Below are 14,108 nucleotides of genomic sequence, written 5' to 3'. Positions count from 1 at the left end.
CCTTCACGTGTTTTTGAAAGAAATCTCACCAGTTTTCTTTGGATTCAAAGGGTTAAAATATGATGAAAGTTTATTTTAGGATCTGCATGCTTCTTCTAGTTATAGAATTAAATTAAAACAAAAGTTAAATCTCAAATTCACACATTCGAAAATACACTTAGAAATACATATGGAAAATGCTCAAAACACCGAAAAAAACCAAACAGACTTATTTATTTTTCTTTGTCAAATAACTCGAATATCTCTTTTCTTCTTTGCAGGAGAACATTTTACAAAAAGTCGTGATGACTGCGTTTGCAGACAGAACCGTCGTCACAATCGCAGTGAGTCCCTCACTCTCCATTTTGTTGTTAAAAGTCAAACCGCGAAGGTTAATTTGATCCAGACGATGATTAAATTTCAGTCCTGCAGTTTGACGGTCACAGTTTGCTGATAGATGCAGAAATGAGGCTCGTTTTCTTTGAGCTTCATGTGCATCTATAACATTATATTTCCTGTCAGGATGTTTTATGCATCCTTTTCTTTCACCCTTATTTCCCTCCTCACACTAACTTTTTCCAGACAGTTTCTAATATGAATAATAGAATTAGTGGTAAATATGAAGTCAGTCCTCTTTGCCATTTCTTTCACTTATCTGCTTCCCTTTTCTGACTTTTCTCCCTCTGTGTTGCTGGTTTGTCCTCCGGATCCTCTCACTCCCGTCCCCACGCTCCGTCCTGCCCTTTTTCCTTCAATCTTTCCCTTTCTTTTCTTTTTACGCTTTCCCTTTTCTCTTTTTATTTTTCTGTTTTTCCGTACACCTTCTCCTTGTCTTTTTCCTATTTTTTTCTGCCTTACACCTTTTCTCATTTTTTGCTCCCTTTACACTTTTCTTTTTCTTAATTTTCTGTCCTGCACTTTTATTTATCTCCCCTTTGTGTCCTGCACTTTTCTTTTTCTCATTTTCCATCTTTTTACACTTTTTCTCATTTTTCTGTCCAACACTTTTCCCTTTTTCATTTTCCTGTCCTTTGCTTTTCTTTTTCTCATTTTTCTCTCCCCCTACACTTTTGCTTCACTCACTCCATCCATCCCTCCCATGTCCTCCCCTCTCTCTGTGACTTTTTCCATCCCGTCCTCCTCTCTGTCCCCTCGTCCCTCCACCAGCACCGTGTGTCCTCTATCTTGGACGCCGAGCAGGTGTTGGTCTTCTCCTCGGGGATCTTGGTGGAGTGTGACTCGGGTCCCAACCTGCTAGCGCAGGAGGAGAGCCTCTTCAGTGTGCTAGTGAGGACTCACAAGTAGACCCGGATCAGCACAGACCACTTTGGCTCTGCCCGACTTTTCTCCTCCTTCCGTTTTTCCTCCTGTTTTCTGTTCTTCTACTTTTCCTGTCTGGAGTCTGCTGAAGCCTCACTGCCGCTCACAGCCTGGTTGGTATCAAATCACAAAGAAAACTGCATGCTCTCCTCAGGATATTTCACGTGCACGAAGCGCAGTGACGCCACTTACAGCAGGGAGACCCAACTGCATTTGCTCTGGGGCCACTTTTGCAAAATGACAAGAAGCCAGGGGCCAGTCGCAGCAGCCTCATACATGTTTCTAGGATTTTAGGACATTTCTACGGACCCCCACACCCCATGATAGTGGTCCTTGCAAAGCCCCAGATGTTCTGAAGTCCTAGAAACGTCCTAAAATCTGAGAGATGTCCTAAAATCTGAGAAACGTCCTTAAATCCTTCAAATGTTGTAAAATCTGAGAAACGTCCTAAAATCTGAGAGATGTCCTAAAATCTTCCTCTGAATTGTACCACATTTTGAGTCTGTGATTCACGTCCCAAAAGTGTCAAACTCAGTTTAAAATCATGTGTCTCATGAGACATAAAGGGCGACATCATCTGCAAAGAAACAGAGATCCCATCGTAAAGTCACAGATCCAAACCTCAAGTGGCTCAATTTCAGTCTTTATTTTATTGCTGCGTATTTAGAAGTTTAGCCTCAATAAGCATAAAATACACAGCACACCTTTATTTCAGGTTAGAGGTCAATACGTTTCTTTATTTGTGGTCATTTTTTATTTCGGAAAAGTAAAAAAATCATAGAAGTTAATGCTGAAAACCACCAACTGATCAGTCTGTGATGCTTTAATGGATGAAGGCTTAAACCTGAGAGCATAAATATATTTATTTTAATAAAATGTCCACTTTTCCAGAATCTCATTGTTGTTTTTGTTGTGTCTCCAGCACCGCGTCCACACCATCCTCACAGCCGATCTGGTCATCGTGATGAAGCGAGGGAACATTTTGGAGTACGACAAACCTGAGACTCTTTTGGAGCAGGAGGACGGGATGTTCGCCTCGTTCGTCAGGGCTGACATGTGAACACGCAAGTCAGTCAGCATCGCCCAAAAACTGTTTTTTTTTACCATATATGTAGTTCTCCTGATGAGGTGGTCCGACCTCTGTGACACTACGACACTCCAGTGAAGCAGATTTTGTGTTTAAAAACAGAAAAACAGAACCAGAATCACCAGTTTACCAGTTTGATCAGTTTTACTTGAATCATTCAGTCAGTCAGCCGAATAAAAACTGCCTTTTGAATAGTAGTGACGCATAGAAACATCATATATCTCAATATATAAAGTCCATCGATCTGATTTTTTACATTGTTATATCGTGTAGGAGCAGATACACACATCCAAAGAGTTTTTCAGGACTTTAATATTTTTTTAAAAAATGTGAATTTAGCATTTAGTAATTAGAGAACAAGGTTTTAATGGATATATGAAATTAAAAAACGAAATTGTCCCTACATAGCTATTTTACGATGTTAATGGCTGCATCTGAAGTTATCTGAGATAACTTGAGATAACTTTAGCTTCAAGTTAGTAAAGTAACGTTTCTTTTTGGCAATTTAAGACTGAGAATGTTGAAAAAATACGGCAGAAATTATTCTGTATTTTACCTAAAGTCAACAAAACCGACAACACGTTTGTCTCTCAGTTTTCAAATACAGTTTAGTTTTCGTTTAAGAAATTTCGAGGCAGTGAAAAGGTCTTTTAAAATGATGTGTAAAGATTTTGACATTATATCTTTAGACTTTTGGATTTATTTTGCAGTTGTTTATTAAGTATCTTCAGACTGAGCAGAACTTTTAAATTCTGCAAAGATCATTTTAGAGTTTCAAAGTCTTTAATAATCTTGTTAAAAATATTTGTTACAATTATTTTAATGCACAACACGTATTAGTTTTATTACTCTTTAACACTCGTATTATGCAATAATAAGAAAGCGATAAACTTTAAAATCCTTTTTTAAAATGACTGAATGTTTCTGCGCTCTGCAGACGTGGATGCATCGTGCAGTCTCTCACTGTAAAGGATTTTAATAATAATATGTCATATTTTAGACCCTGGTGTAGTATGTGCGACATTTTTATGTGACGTTACTGCCACAGAAGTAGAACTGATAGAAGTCAAGTCTTATTAACCCTTTGTTGCATCAGAGCAAACAGATCCGACCTCTCCGAGGCCGCGTTTACGCCAGACGGCAGAGACCAGGATGGTGATTTTTATGCAACAACTTTCGGATTTTAAAGTGAATTTTTTGCCTGAACAAAAAGGAAATCAACATCGAAGGATTTGCTGCAGTTTTTATGTCTGTTTTGAAACATTTTTGCCATGTGTGATGCCAAAAAGGAGACATCAGATGTCTTCATGCAACTTGAAGTTTCCACTTCGACTTTTAAGTCTTTTTAAATTTTTGGCAAACATCTCCTCAGGACAAGATCAGCAGACGTCCTTCGACAACCATCTTTGCTGTAAAGAAGGCGGAAATATACCAGAAACGAATCCAAAATCTGCTTTTTCCTGATTTTTGAGTTTTTGTTAAAAAAAAACGAAACATGGTTTTGAGGGCATGTTTTAAATAGAAAAAAAACAAAAATATTTTCTGCAAAAATGACCAAAATAAAAAACAAATATTTTTTCTTAACCCCCCCCCCAAAAAAAAGAAAAATCCTTAAAAATCACCAAAAATGGTTAAAGAACAACCACACTCGCCTTTTTTTCTTTAAAAATGGCTGTTTTAAAAAAGCTGTTATACTGTAATGAAAAAGTACCGATAAAGAGTTTTGATGGTCGTTTCGAATGTTTGGTCTTTAAAATTTGCCTCAAAGTCGTTGAAATTTATTGGTAAAAACCTTGGATTTAGTATTCGTAATATTTGATGCTTTCAAATCCAACCTGGGAAGAAAACTCAAAATTACAAAATATTCGAGCAAAACGTGTTAAAAAGCTCTTTGTGAGATCCGTATCTTTTGCCTCTGGTATATTTCTGCACTCGGTTCTGTCGGTTCTGTTTCTGTGCTGCTCGAGTACAAACACTGTACGGAGTCCCGGCCCGGGCTGAAGCCGTGGACCCGCTGTCTGTCTGCGGTCATGCTTTGCTGAACTTATTATCCTCGGGGACGGCGGGCGCCCGACGCGAGCTCCCGGTAACGATTCTGCGGACCGAGAGTGATTTCTGAATGAATCCGGACGTTTTTTAGGATCACTCGTCCCGTCTCTGCGGGAGCGGCGCTGCTGTTGTCCCTTTTATCGTATCATTGTGATCGATTATATTCACTTTGCTTTTAAATCTCATTTAAACGGACGTTGTGCTGTACAGACTGAATGCCAAAAAGATTCTTTTGCAAGATTTTCAGCTTTTTTCTTTTAAATTTTTTCTCGCAGATGTTTCATCTCAAGAAGTCGCCTTTGCTTTTTCCTTTTCTTACACAACTCGTGTTTTAACGCATCATTTTACTCCTCGTTTCTCCATAACTCCCCCGATACTGTCTTCTTTTAACCCCCAGAGACCCGCCGACTGTCGTCGCCGTCTTTAAGAAGCTGTTTGAAGCTCATTTTTTAGTTGAGCTCAATTTTGGCGAGCGAAAAGTGACATGGCAATTTCACAGGGTCACTTAAACCTCCGACCTCAAGATACCTAAATGAAAATGGGTTCTACGTCCTAAAGTTTTAGAAAAATCCTAAAGTTTGAGAAATGTCCTAAAATCCTAGAAAGATCATAAAATAGTAGAAATGACCTAAAGTCTGAGAAGTCTGAGTTTTAAAATCCAAACACCCTAAAAACAGAGAAACGTCCTAAAGTTCTAAAAACTTCCTAAAATCTGACGAACGTCCTAAAATCCTAGAACCACGAACGGGCCTGCCGCCACTGGCCCCTGGCTTTGTGTCATTTTGCAAAAGTGGCCCCTGACACCGTTGATCTGTCCCCCCAAAGATGTCCGTCCACCCTAAAAAAAGACGAAAATGGCTCTTCGTTGGGTCTCTAAGGGTTAAGGTTCTCCTCCTGTTCTCTGACTCTCTTCAGTCTGGACTCGAGGACGTTTCATAAATCTTTCGTGTTTAGTTTTTGCTGCATCTGTGCGTCTGGACTCGAACCCGACAGACTGCCGCTGTGAATTCTTCACTTCAAACCCCGAAACTTTATTAGTCTTTGAGAGGACGTCAGAGCAAAAAAAAAAACACAAATAATTTTCTTTAGGCTGTTTTAGGAAACTTTACAGTCGTGTTTAATGAAAAAGTGGCAAAGACTCGTTTTTCATATAACGTTTTTTTAACATCTCAAATCCTGTCTCTAGTTTTGGGGGGATAAAAAAACATAATATTTCACGTTTAGTATACAGAACAAATTTGCACCACTTTTCTTGTGCCGCTTTTCTTGACGCCTTTCACAACTATTTATCCTTTGAACTTTGAAAAAATTGGTTTAAATTTCTTCAGAAATGTGAAAAAGTCAATGAGCAACTTGGAAATCTTCCATAAATTGCAAAATTATATATATATATATATATATAAAAAAAACTAGGGAAAAGATTTCAAGGGACAAAAAGAAAAAAAAGTTAGGGGAAAAACTATACTTATAATAATCCTAATTACATATTTAAAATTATGTTACATACTTATTATAATTTTTGAGAACATTTTTTTAAACTTTTTCTTTCTTTTTTGTTTGTTTTATCTCTTTTTTAAACAATTTTTCAGGTGATTTTCTTGTATGTTTTTATTATTATTACGATTTTTATTTTTTATTTACAAATTTGCAGGTAATTTTTTGTGCTTTTTTCATTTATCAACAATTTTGAGGTAATTTTCTTGTACTATTTTTTATTTCATTTTAATTCTATTTTTTTAAACCAATTTTTTGCTTATTTTGGCTCATTTCTTTTTTGCTCACTGCCTTCCTGTCATGTTTTTGAAAGAAATCAACCAATTTTCTGAAGTTTCAAAGGGTGAATGTAGCTTCGACGTCGACGGTCTGTCACACGCGTGTAGCACCGAGTTATAAAACATCATCAGATCACTCATGAATGCACATCTGACTGTTAAAACAACTCGTATATATTTTTTGCAGGTTGTTTTTGTAATTCTAAATGTATGTAAATGTACATTCTGTATATCCAAGACTTTTTAAACATAAAGCAAAATATTATTATTTGTGTGCCTGATTTTTTTTTACACTTGACATGATAATAAAACAGTTTGGAGTGAAGTGAGACTTTTTCTTTCTCAGTAAACTTGTGGCACGTGATGCTCAGCACGTGTGATTGTATGCAATCTGTTGCCAAATGGCGCCACCTCATGGCAAAGTGTCAAACTAATCATATTAATATATACTCAGTTTTTAATTTAAAACCATGGAATAAAGAATTAAAAATAACGTATGGGGGTGAAACACTTTTTAGTTGATGTACAGAAAAAAAATATTATAACATTTATATTTATTTATTTTCTTTTACAATGAAGGTGTTTAAATTTGATTATTACTGTGGCACATCAACATCAATAATACAAACAAAAAAAGAGAAAATTGAAGAAAAGATAACAGATGTATTAAAAAATAAAAAACATATAAATAAGAAAAATATAAAACCAAAATAAGAACATAATAAACTTTTTTTTTTTTTTAAAGGAAACCTATAAAAGGACACACAGGGAAACAAACTGCAAGTTTAAGTAACAAATGACAACAGAAGAGGAGGCTACTCTTTATTTAACCCCTAATTTGTGTTTTTATTTAATTATTAGTAATATTAAGATGTAAAATAGACATTACAGCATAAACACAGAAAATTTTAAGTTTTTATTTGACTTATATAGTTAAATTTGTCAACAGCTAACAATTTAGTCTACGTTTAAAATGGTATAAAATTGGTATTTATTTGTTTTGAACCATCATTCAATCATTTTTAGTTGAGAGGGCTGATATTTAGCTTACCTGGAGACAATTTCTAAATGTTATCTTGTCTAATTCATTAATTATTGCAAACAAAAGAAGAAAAGAAAATTGTAACGAATCATTCAAAACGCTTAAATAAAGTGAATAATGTGACTTAAAAAAGATAACATTTAAAGTCAACCCAGTCCTCTTGATTATGGCAATAAATTTTAAAAAAGAATAAAAATGTAAACTTTAACTAATATCAGCGTGAAAATACGCATGAAATTAACTATTTAAAGTCCAAAAAAAATATTTAATGTTCATAAGTTAAGTTTGGAGAACTTTTTTAGGACACAGCTTCAAAGTCGAGCCATAAATAAACTTCTTTCTTGTGTTTTTTCCGACGGTCCTTGAAGGGTCCTTGAAGGCAGCTGCGCGCTGGTCTGAGCGGGTCTGGACTCTGGAAGCTGGACTACGTCAACAGCAGAGAGGAGACCGTCCAGCCCTCAGAGGAGCTACGCAGAGGAGGCGCGCTGCGGTCGCTCCGGAACATCCTCCAGATGTCCACACAAGGACAAGAGTCTGCGCGTCTTTGTTGTCCTGCAGGTGGACATGTTTGATCCGTGCGTAAAGACGCGCTGAACTTTTTTTTTTTTAAAGTTTCTTTTTCGCTTAAAAACAAAAAGATCAGCAGAAAGATGTTGGCGAGAAAAAGCATCATCCCGGAGGAGTTCGGTCTGCCGGGGCTCGTCTCCCGCATTCCCCGCAAGCCGGTGTTCAGGGACCGCGTGAACAAAGCGCGCTTCATCGCCAAAAACGGCTCGTGCAACCTGGCGCACAAGAACATCCGCGAGCAGGGCCGATTCCTGCAGGACGTGTTCACCACGCTCGTGGACCTGAAATGGCGCTTCACGCTCGTGATCTTCACCACCACGTTTGTCAGCAGTTGGCTGCTGTTCGCCATGAGCTGGTGGCTCGTGGCGTTTGCGCACGGAGACCTGGACCCGGTGCGGCAGAACCGGACCCACTGCGTCACCGACGTCAAGTAAGAAAGACGCAGAACAGCGTCAGTATCACGAGAAAATCTTTTAAAGTGTTAAAGTGTTTGATTAGACTTGTTTTATTTTGTGGTTACTGAAACTTTTTCTCTGCATCGTATTTTGATCCAAACTTGTTTTTCTTCTTCCTTTCCTCCATTTTTGAAATCCGACAGAGGAAGAGGAAGAGGAAGGAGAGAAAGATATTAATTATGTCAGGAAGTCAGGGAACTTTGGCTCTCGTGTGTCAGGGGAAATAAAGTAAAGACTGCAGGAGGAGAAGAGTTAGTTTGGCACCTCCCTCTGAAGTTTCGTCCCCAGAGGAGGGATGGCAGGAGGCCAGGGGCCCTCACAGCAGCCCCACACGTTTCCAGGATTTTAGGACATTTCTCGGAATTTAGGACATTTCCATGATTTTACTACGTTTCTAATATTTTAGAAAATTCATGGGACTTAAGGAATATTTCTAGGATTAAAAGATGTTTCTTGGTTTTTAGGACATTTCTAGGATGTTATTACATTTCTCAGATTTTAGGATGTTTCTTTGGATTTTAGGATGTTTCTTTGGATTTTAGGATGTTTCTTCGTTTTTAGGAAATTTCTAGGATTTTATTACATTTCTCAGATTTTAGGATGTTTCTTTGGATTTTAGGACGTTTCTTGAATTTTAAGAAATTTTTAGGATTTTAGGACATTTTTCAGATTTTGGGACGTTTCTTGAATTTTAAGGCATTTCTCAGATTGTAGGACATTTCTTGGATTTTAGGACGTTTCTAGGATATTGGGATATTTCTAAATATCTAGGGTATTCCTAAGATTTTAACACATTTCTAGGATTTTAGGATATTTTTTTCCGATTTTGGGACGTTTCTTGAATTTTATGACATTTCTCGGATTTTAGGACATTTCTAGGACTTTAGGACGCTTCTAGGATTTTAGGACATTTCTGGGATTTTAGGACGTTTCTAATATTTTAGAAAATTCATGGGACTTAAGGAATATTTGGTTTTTAGGAAATTTCTAGAATTTTATTACATTTCTCAGATTTTAGGACGTTTCTTGAATTTTAAGAAATTTCTAGGATTTTTGGACATTTGTAGGATATTTGGATATTTCTAAGTATCTAGGACATTTCTAGGATTTTAGGACATTGCTCGGATTTTTTGACGTTTCTAAGATTTTAGGACACTTTCTAGGATATTATGTTTCTTGTTTCTTTTAAGACATTTTTAGGATTTTAGTATGTTTCTTAGATTTTGGACCCCTTCTTGGATTTTAGGACAATAGCGACTTAGCCAGGACCTCTGTCGTGGGGCGAAGGAGGTCTTAAAAGCGTCCCAAAATCATAGAAATGTCTTAAAAGTCAAGAAACATCCAAAAATCAGAGAAACATCCTAAAATTCTAGAAACCGTTGACAGTATATAAAGATTGACGACATGACGGCTCCCAAAAGTGTAACTTTTCAGTCTTGATCGCCACCTGGTGTCTGAAAATAAAGAAATCTTTTATCCAAAGACACAAAGGACCGACTCTAATCTGCAGAATTAAACCGACTTTAAACTTGAATCCACCGTGACTGAAGATTTTTCTGTCCTCAGGTCGTTCACTTCGGCGTTCCTGTTCTCCATCGAGGTTCAGGTGACCATCGGCTTCGGAGGACGGATGATCACAGAACAGTGTCCCACCGCCATCACCGTCCTCATCATGCAGAACATCATAGGACTCATCATCAACGCCGTCATGCTGGGTGAGACTCGCGGACTGACGGCAGATCTCGAGGTGTCGAGGTCAGATCGGTCACACGTGTCCTCTGTCTGTCCCCAGGTTGTATCTTCATGAAGACGGCTCAGTCAAACCGCCGAGCGGAGACTCTGATCTTCAGCCGCCATGCCGTGATCGCCGTCAGAAACAACCGTCTGTGTTTCATGATTCGTATCGGAGATCTGAGGAAGAGCATGATCATCGGAGCCACCGTCAGGTTACAGGTGTGCGTCCACTTCAGTCCGTGTGTCTCATTTATGTCTGTCCAACCCATTTTTGTGAATGTATCTCGATATCTCAAGAGCATCTTGAAGGAGATTCCTTAAATTTGGCGCCAACGTCCACATGGACTCAGTGATGAACTGACAAGATTTTGGTGGTCAAAGGTCAAGGTCATGGTGATATCATCTGTATCCTTCTCATGAATGTGATATGTCAAGAAGACTTGAAGGGGAATTTTCTCAAATTTGGCACAAACACTTGGACTCAAAGAAACTGATAAGATTTTGGTTGTCAAAGGTCAGGGTCAATGTGACCTCATCATGTGTGTAACGTGATTTATCAAAAACAGTGTGAGACATTTGTCTGAAATTTGGCACAAATGTTCACATGGACTCAATGATGAACTGATTAGATTTTGGTAGTTAAAGGTCAAGGTCAATGCGACCTCATCATGTGCCTAAATCTTGTTAATGTGATTTATCAAGAACACTGTGAGAAATTACTTTAAATTTGGCACAAACGTCCAATAGGACTCAATGAAGAACCGATTAGATTTTAAAGACCATAGGTCAAAGGTCACTGTGCCATTATCTGTGTCATTCTAGTTAATGTGATATCTTTGAAAAAAAACCTTGATGGATTACTTATATATTATCAAATTTGGCACAAACGTCCACTTGGACTCAACAATAAACTGATTAGAGTTGGTGGTCATAGGTCACTCTGACCTCGCGTCCGTCTAATTCTTGTGAATTCGATATCTCAAGAGCACCTTGAGGGAATTTCTTCAAATTTGGCACAAACGTCCACTTGGACCCATCGATAAACGAATGAGAATTTGGTGATGAAGTAATGACATTTTATATCTTGAATGTCAGCTGTGACATCATAATGTTCGGTAAAATCCTTTTGACGTCACGTCGTCTGCAGGTGGTGAGGAAGACGACCACGCCAGAGGGCGAGGTGATCCCCATCCATCAGATCGACGTGCAGACGGAGAGCGCCGTGGCCAGTAACAGCCTGTTCCTGCTCGCCCCGCTCATCATCTGCCACATCATCGACAAAAACAGGTACGAGGACCGTAGATCGCAGGAAAGACTTACGTAAAGTCTGTTTTTAAACACGTTTTCTCCGTCCTCAGCCCGCTGTACGACCTGTCAGCCATGGAGCTGCAGTGCAGCGACCTGGAGGTGATCGTCATCCTGGAGGGCGTCGTGGAGACGACCGGGATCACCACGCAGGCCCGGACCTCCTACATCTCCGAGGAGATCCAGTGGGGTCACCGCTTCGTTCCCATAGTGACGGAGGAGGAGGGCGTGTACTCTGTGGACTACTCCAAGTTTGGGAACACAGTCAAGGTCTGATCTGATTTTTTAATTTTTTTATTTATTTTTTCAAATATTAAAAAAGAAAATGGAGAAATTATTTTACGAACAAACAGGCAGATAAAAAGGGTAATAACGTTCAGACGTTTTGACTGTTGTTTTATACGTTTTTTTTATTTTTGTGGGAGACTAATACTTTCACTTGTGGAAAAACAAATTGTGATGTTTTTCTGAATGAACGAGAACATTATCTCAGAATTAATCTCAGAAAAATTAGATAAAAATCTGAATAAACAAGATAATAATCATCTGAATTTTCATTCTGAACTTAAAAAATCACTTTAACATTAATTTAGAAAAACAAGACCAATTTTTTTTTTCATTTTTTTCAAAATCAGCAGGTTTTTCTTTACACGAAGATTTCTCTTAATTCCAAAATAATCTAATTTTTTTGGATAAAAATATCATTCTGAGATAAAAATCTTATCTCTAATTTTGAAAAACTGAGATTTTTTTCCATGGAAAAATAAATTCTGGTATGATTATCTTATTAATTCAGAACAACAGCAGATTTGTAAAAAATAATAATTTTTTCATATTCCAAGATAATAATCGTATTAATTCAGAAAAACTGCAGACTTTTTTCCATGAAAACTTTTCTCATAACTTTTAGGTAATGTCGTGAACTGAGAAAAGCAACACGGGATTTTTTAAAATTCTGAAATAAAAATTTTGTTAATTTAAAAAAAAAAAAAAGTAGTTTTTTTTTCTCAAGCGAATTCATTAAGATTCTATAAATTTAACTTTTTTAGTAAATAAAAACTTACAGCAGTGTTAAAGATAATCTAAAACACACAATTATAATGCGTTTGTCTCACAAAGCAAGAAAAAATCTAAATTCATGTGGATGATGCCGACACGCGCTCATAATTTATTACAGCAGAGAAAAATACAGATTTATGTCACATATTTAAATGTTCTTTTCCAGGTGACGACGCCGCGCTGCAGCGCCAGAGAGCTGGACGAGAAGCCGTCCATCCTGATCCAGACACTGCAGAAGAGCGAGCTGTCGCACCAGAACTCGCTGAGGAAGCGCAACTCCATGAGACGCAACAACTCCATGCGGAAAGGCGCCGGGAGCAGCGGCGGTCTGCGCAGGAACAACTCGGGGCTCGCCTCCACCAAAGTCCAGTTCTTCACCCCGAGCGAGGGCAGCCAGAGCCTGAACGCCGTCACCTGACATCAGGCCGGCCTCCTGCCGGCCGCCCTGCTCCTCCTGCTGGGACGGAGGATCCTGGGCTTTTCTCCTGCTCTGATGGGACTCGTTCTCCTCCTGTTTCCCGCCGTATCGAGACTCCCAGCACGCCGCTAAAACCACCACAAACCAATCAACGTCTTCTTCTCAGTATCATTAACTCAGACGCCTTTCCAAAACTATTCACGCACTGAAACTTCAGCAAAATGGTTTGATTTCTTTCACAAACACGAGGAAAACGCCAGTGAGCATCTTGGTGAGAAATGTCCTGCAAGTTGCAAGAAATTAGTAAAAGGTGACGAGAAAATAACCTGAAACTTTACTTTAAAAAAGAGGAAAATTTTAAACTTCTTGGGAAAATATCCAGAAAATATATAATATAATATATAATATTTTTTAAACTATGTCATAGAAAAAAAAATTATGTGGGTTTTTAAAGATTTTTTCTTGTTTTTTATTCTTTTATTTTAGTATCATTTTCAGGTAATATTCTTTTTTTCACAATATTCTTGTTCAATTTTGGGCTGTTTCTTGTTAAGTTGCTTTCTGCGCATGTTTATGAAATAAGTCAATCCAATTTGCTCAGGTTTTAAAGGGTTAAAGCAATACAATAATACAAACATTGGGCCTTGTTGCTCATTTTACTGTTTTTTGGGGAGAAATATTTTCTCATTGATTGAAGTCACAGTTTAACTACTTAGAGTTGTAATTTGTGATGTTATTTGCAATCGATCGTTGTACTGTACGTGTGTGTTTCTCACTCTGTCTTTTGTTGTTTGAGAATAAATGCGCTCACTTCTTCTGAATATGGATCAATATCTGAACTGCTCAGTCAGTAAATCCGTTTATTCGGTAGTTAAAGGGACAGTTCACCCCAAAAATCAGAGCTACATATTTTACCTCTTACCTTCAGTGCTGTTTATAATCTAAACCGTTTTGGTGTGAGTTGTCAGACACATTTTAATATTAGTATTCAATAATAAAATTAAGAGTTATATTTTTATCATCTGTGGCAAAGTGATGCAGTGCTATCAGTTTTTTGTAAATGAGATAAACCTCTCATAGTAATAGTAATTGGATGTTAGATTTACTTTGGCCCTGTAATAAAAAATAATAATTAAAAAATGAAGATGAAAATAAGATGATAAGGAAGATTTATAAAGAGATTAATGAATTTCTGACCTCTTTAGATTTTGTGATATTTGCTCTGGGTATATTTATTTTATTGACATTTTTATTATTTATTTTATTTTAATTATTTTACCCTTTTTTTTATCATTATTTTTTAGGACCTTGGTCTCATGAT

General features: G+C 37.5%; 2 protein-coding genes across 7 annotated transcripts in view; both read left to right on the top strand.

Moving 5' to 3' along the window:
* Nucleotides 1-6,532, top strand: part of abcc9 (ATP binding cassette subfamily C member 9) — a 68,820-nt gene extending 62,288 nt beyond the window's left edge. For 3 of the 6 annotated variants that reach the window (XM_088072960.1, XM_088072961.1, XM_088072959.1), the window contains 2 exons: nt 261-323; nt 2,222-6,532. In XM_088072960.1, the coding sequence (XP_087929086.1) occupies nt 261-323; nt 2,222-2,359 (201 nt within the window). In that variant the 3' untranslated portion in view covers nt 2,360-6,532. Of the gene's footprint in view, nt 1-260; nt 324-1,146; nt 1,413-2,221 lie in introns of all 6 variants that reach the window. The other 3 variants (XR_015775583.1, XR_015775582.1, XM_088072962.1) reach the window with 2 other exon arrangements.
* A 1,153-nt stretch (nt 6,533-7,685) lies between these two features.
* Nucleotides 7,686-13,608, top strand: kcnj8 (potassium inwardly rectifying channel subfamily J member 8). The gene is made up of 6 exons (XM_088072963.1): nt 7,686-8,246; nt 9,838-9,986; nt 10,064-10,224; nt 11,153-11,292; nt 11,364-11,580; nt 12,536-13,608. The coding sequence occupies exons 1-6, from the start codon at nt 7,900-7,902 to the stop codon at nt 12,785-12,787; spliced, it is 1,266 nt and encodes a 421-aa protein (XP_087929089.1). The 5' UTR covers nt 7,686-7,899; the 3' UTR covers nt 12,788-13,608.
* Nucleotides 13,609-14,108: the final 500 nt, after the last annotated feature.

The sequence above is a fragment of the Plectropomus leopardus genome, chromosome 22, assembly GCF_026936395.1.
Source record: "Plectropomus leopardus strain MGB_pleo_1.0 chromosome 22, ASM2693639v1, whole genome shotgun sequence".
In the NCBI taxonomy this organism is placed as follows: domain Eukaryota; kingdom Metazoa; phylum Chordata; class Actinopteri; order Perciformes; family Serranidae; genus Plectropomus; species Plectropomus leopardus.
Note: the sequence above shows the minus strand (reverse complement) of the source record. Positions and strands in the feature narration are given on the sequence as shown.